The sequence below is a fragment of the Eublepharis macularius genome, chromosome 7 (assembly GCF_028583425.1).
Source record: "Eublepharis macularius isolate TG4126 chromosome 7, MPM_Emac_v1.0, whole genome shotgun sequence".
NCBI lineage: Eukaryota > Metazoa > Chordata > Lepidosauria > Squamata > Eublepharidae > Eublepharis > Eublepharis macularius.
The window spans coordinates 52,308,792-52,314,063 of NC_072796.1; the positions used below are offsets into that span (position 1 = coordinate 52,308,792).

Consider the following 5,272-nt stretch of genomic DNA (forward strand, 5'->3'; position numbering starts at 1 on the left):
GGCCAATAATTTTTATTTCTGCTACTTGAGTTCCAGTGAAGCATGAGAAAGCATTGTTAACAAGAACAGGGGTTGATTTCTTATCAACAAATTGGTTCAATTTTCACATCGCATTACAGTCCTTTTAACGAAACATCTTCCTGGCGTGCCAATGCATCCACGAAAATTCGTCATAGCGTTATTTTGTCACATTAAAATTAATTAGGCAAAGGAACGGGTGGTGGCTACAGCGCATGCGCAATTAACGGCTTGGATTTCCGGCGGGAGAACAGTGCTTGGTCGACGGATCACAGTGCAGTGGACTGCCCTCCATTTGCTTTCTTGCAGACGTGGGGAGAGAAGAGCAACCGACACTCTGATCTGCGGACACCATCATAAACAATTGTTTTTTGAAAATGTCGGCCACTGCTCCTGCGGCTCCACGATCAGCGACATGGAGGGAAAAAGAGGTATTGGACCTCCTTTCTTTCTGGGGGGAGGACAAGATACAGGAAGCCCTTAGAAGCTCCCACAGGAACTTAGACAACTTTGAAAAAATTTCCAAAATGATGTCCTCGCGTGGTCATCGGCGCACTGCATTGGAATGCAGGAACAAAACAAAAAGTATGCGGTTGGAGTACAAGCGCGTCATGGCACACAATTCCACCTCTGGAAACGGCCCCATTACATGTCCTTTTTTTCGTGAGCTGGACAGTATTCTAAGAGGGGACGCAAGTGTTAAACCTAAACGGATAGCGCGAAGCATTTCTTTTGCCCAAGGACCCCCGCAGATAAGCGCCCCCAGGGAAGTGATGGAGGGATCGGAGGAACTCTTCTCGCACGACATGCAGACGATAGATGCTGCACCGCTGTGGTGCTCTTCTCCAAATCCCATGGCAGCACGTGAGTGATGGAGCGTTGATTATTCTAGTTCAGAGCTATGATTTTTCTTCCTTTTCACATTTCCCTGTCTATGAAATCGTAACACCTTTATTGATTTCACGTTTATAGCGCAGAACTCGTCATCATCCACCGATGCCAGTGAAGAGGATCTTGACCGCACCATAGATGGACTTGCTGACAAGGGTGAGCATTGTTTTGACAGGTTGCTCCAATGGTGGCCCACCCAAAAACAGTCCCTGGAAAGGCTGAAGACATCTCGAGAGTGGGAACGCCAAGATGAGAGTGCCTGTTTTAGGGGAAAAGAAGGGCACGACCTCAGGTTTGCAAGATATGGGAAAGTCTGTCAGTGATGGGATGGTTTGGAGGTCTGTCAGTTATGGGGATGATGTGACATCATCGGCCACACCGTGGAGGTTGTCTTAGACTTATGGTTTCAAATGGTCAACTGTTCACTCCTGCCCAGCCCATCCATGCAAGCAACACCACGGTTTATCCGTTCTATATTTACCAAAATGCATGGATGGAGTTGGCTTTGGATTCAAATATATTTTTGATCAGTCTCCTTTTCATTAATGGATGCCTGACTTGAACTCCAATCTCTACACTCGAAGCATATAAACCCAGTGCCCAGCTTCAGGGACAGATGAACACAGGAATATGAGACCGTGGACGGGTGCATGGACTGGTGCAATTTTCTGTGTGAGACATTCCGGTCCACTAAAAGGCTGAATAAGGGGTAGATGACAGAGGGCACATTCAAAATCTGTTTCAGGTTTTCAGGGCCACCTCTTTGTCGTTATAGTGGTGCAAAAAAAAACCAGACGTCCCATTACAGCTCCTATCATCTCTTATATATTGATAGTGGCACAGATACAAATAAGAAAAGAGGACAACGCAGAAGACAGTGCCTGCGAAGTGAATGTTTGAATTGTATTTATCTATATCAAATCCCCGTGTTTTTCAAACAAATCACATTTAAAACCGATCAATTTTCAGAAAACGACACTACAGGTGCAAACGCAATGGAGGACGACGACAGTGATTCAGACCTTCCCCTGGGGCATCGTTCACGCTATAACACGGGTAAGCTTAGTTGATCTGCAGAACATAAAAGAGTCCAGTTGCACCTTTGAGAAGAGACAATTGCAGAGTGGCATAAGCTCTCCTGAATCACGTTATCTTTGTCTGACATATGAAACAGAGCATGGTCAAATATAGAGGGGGGGGAGAGAAGTGGAGGAGAGAGCTGAGTCATCTTGGGAGGCTGGAGGGTGCCTCACAATCGTTCCTTTTATGTCACATGTCCAAAATCTCCATTCTTTGTGTGCGACTGTTGGCCTCCAAGGCAGTTGCCCTGTTAGTTTCTGTAAGCCCAACAGCAAGACCATAATATCCCCTTGGCGTGTGACCCTCCTATAGACACAGACCTACCTGCAAGATGAATTAAAAAAAAAAAATTTGTTCCCAGAAGCCCACGCCAGGTGTCACCGAGCTCACCCAGACCCCACCTGGTGCAATAAAATCTGTCACCTGTTTCACTGTGAACAGCATGCATAGTCCCCATTCTGAACCAAATGGAACGTATGAAATTTTCATGTGTGTTGCAATTCATCGGCCACGCAGGGTGCATAGGTTAGAAAAAAAAAATTTGGGGACAAACTACGGCTACCTTACAGTCTGCATTGGATTTTCCCAGAACAGTGTAGTGTTCTCCCACTGGTAGCTGAAATTTCCCATTTATCATGTGAGATTTTTGTCAATGTAATTTTTATCGCATTTGTTGGCTGGTTTCTCAGATCTGCAGCGCGCATTGAACTGCACCTTGCACCCCTCAATTGATAATGCCAACACTGTTGATGTGATCTGCACTGACATGAATCACGGTTCCAAAAATTAATTCTGAGGGACACCCAGACACCGTCTTGGATCACCTATCCTCTTTAATGGTTCCTCCACCACATATGTTCTGATGTTGTCAGGATTTCAAGGAAATTCTTGATTTGGCATAACATTGAAAATGGTCAGAATGTGCTCACTGTGGCACATTGCAAGAGCAACGTTGGTCAGCATTGGTGTAAAAGGCAGATCGGGACACAGCACGTCTCCTCGCTATCTAAAGCAGATAAATTGGTCTCTCTCACTAACGCAGTTTTAAACATAATAGCTTTGACTGCTGACAGTATGTCCTCCATGTTATTTCTGCACAACCCATATGGCAAGTGGCATTGTAAAAGCCTTCCCGTTATGGAAAAACCTTGATGCTTGTGCATGCATGGTTATCAAAAAATGTGCAACACATTGGCCTCGGCGGGGGCAACGGGATGAACTAGGCCGAAATCTGTTATGTGGGTTTTGGAAGTCATGGGGAAGTGCCCAAACTATGAAGCCTGCTGCTGGCCAACCAAAAAACATGTTGCATCCTTTTCTTCAGGCTTAGATTTCTGAATAATGTCTGAGATGTTAACAATTTATTGATCTGTTGCTCTGACTTACATCCACAGCAGACGGGGCAGATAACAGATGCCTAGCAGAAGTTTCACCGGGAACAAGACTATTCCAACTAAGAAACAGGAGACGCAGAAACGCAGCACTCTATGGAGTAGCCGATGATATGATGCGCCGTTCTCGAGAGGAGCACAATGTCCAGGTTTCCCAATGGCGAACGGACAGAGAGATGCTGTGCAGTTGGAAGGCTGATGAGAACAAGATTCAGAGGGAATTCTTGGATCACACTAAAATGGAGAGTGAGAAGTTTGCCGAGGCCTAGAAACAGAACATTTCGGTGATGTCTGATGCTGTGAACACTTTGAAGTCATTGGGACAGATGCTCGCCCAACAGCGTCAAATCATCCCCCCAACACACGATTATGGGCAAACCGCCCTACCTGCCTCACAGGCAACCCCGAAGAAGGCAGCAGCGAGGCGTTCCTGTGTTGGCAAAGCCAGGGAGAGGCTGACGCTTTGAGGAGCTATGTTCTGCGTTGCCCTCCTTATTTGCCACATACCATGGTTTTTGGCAGCAAAATTCATTTGACAGATTCCATTGCACTGGTGACCCCTTAATGGTCTTTATCTATTGTATTTGAAATAAATGTGTGTTAAGGAGTTGTCGCCCCAGTCATGTATGTCTGTTTTAAAATTCTTAACTTTCTGGGATCAAATGGAATCATCAGGGTATAAGATGATGGCCAATCGTTTCCAATGTTGACTCCCTTTTTTTTTTTCAACGCAATCCCCAAAGTTTAGGAATATTTAACATCAGACAATACAATGAAATTACAGTAAGAATCACATTTGTGTTTCTTTGTGTAAGTGGCATCACTCATGTAGTGACCATTCTAAACAGCCTTCCTGCAAAAAGTGAAACACAGCAGTTACCAATCAAGTGGCGCTTCCCCCCCCCCCCTGATTGCAACATGTGACGGAATAACCGCCTGTAATTAGTGCTGCCAAGTGACCCGCTTTGCCCAACAACAAAAACACTGGAGCCAAGACGTTGTGATGAAGTGCAGATGGTGTATTATACAAGTCCATATATTACAGGTGCAAAAGTGCTCAGCATACATACATACAGAGAGAGCAAAACCAGAGTCCAGTCCTTAGGTCAGTTACCAGAGTTATCCAAGATTGTTCTGAGCGACAAAGGTTTGCACCAGGCACCAAGCTGAGCAGATCAGCAATGCACAAACCTTTGGCTGGACTTTTAAGTGTCCACTAGCCTATAGGGTGAGTTGGAGTCAGCCAACCAGCACACGGCTGATGCAATCTTGCCGCAATCCCAGCTTAATTGATCAGGTGTGAACTGTCAGAGAAATTGCTGACTCACCCTATGCTCTATGTTAAAGGGCACAACAGCCTTTACACATGTGCAAGTGAGTTTATATTCTGACAACATGCGGCTAAGTTATATCTTTGGGAGGAGCACTTGCAGTCCAAATTGGAAATTTGGGGGGGGGCCGTATTCCAGAATGGCCAAAAATACCATGACCAACTGTGAACGATGTATGCGGGTGACCACTCAGCTGTGTGGGAATGTATTGTCTGCATGTGCCAGGACTTGAATTCACATCCACCGCTTGTCTGACAGCACCCCAATAAGCAATAGTCTTTTGAGTTCAGTTAACCAAATTTTTTTTTTATTTACACAGATTAGAGTTGCTGGTTGAGACCATTTATGTTCCCCTTGGTTTAGCAGCTTTTCGAAGCAGGTTAGCCGATGTCCATCACTTGCCGCACCGAGGGAGGCAACATCAACTTGTCGAATCTAGGCCCATATACTTGGCCAGGGCATCCCTAACCACCTTTCCTTCGGCAAGATGCCTGTGATGGGTGGTCAACTCTTGTCCCTCTCCATGTGAAACAAGTATTGTCTCTGGGGCTGCTCCGCGGC

General features: G+C 45.7%; 1 protein-coding gene across 1 annotated transcript; it reads left to right on the top strand.

Annotated features, from left to right (window-relative positions):
- The first annotated feature begins 395 nt into the window (after positions 1-395).
- Positions 396-3,649, top strand: LOC129333926 (zinc finger and SCAN domain-containing protein 29-like). The gene is made up of 4 exons (XM_054985863.1): positions 396-882; positions 991-1,065; positions 1,879-1,965; positions 3,384-3,649. Exons 1-4 carry the CDS (start codon positions 396-398, stop codon positions 3,647-3,649), a joined length of 915 nt encoding a protein of 304 aa, XP_054841838.1.
- The last annotated feature ends 1,623 nt before the right edge of the window (positions 3,650-5,272 follow it).

What these genes read in the sequence shown, in the direction of transcription:
- LOC129333926 (XM_054985863.1), top strand. Translation starts at nt 396, where the DNA reads ATGTCGGCCACTGCTCCTGCGGCTCCACGATCAGCGACATGGAGGGAA. An exon ending in TCCAAATCCCATGGCAGCAC is followed by an intron (nt 883 to 990) that starts GTGAGTGATGGA and finishes TCACGTTTATAG; the next exon opens with CGCAGAACTCGTCATCATCC. An exon ending in AGATGGACTTGCTGACAAGG is followed by an intron (nt 1,066 to 1,878) that starts GTGAGCATTGTT and finishes ATCAATTTTCAG; the next exon opens with AAAACGACACTACAGGTGCA.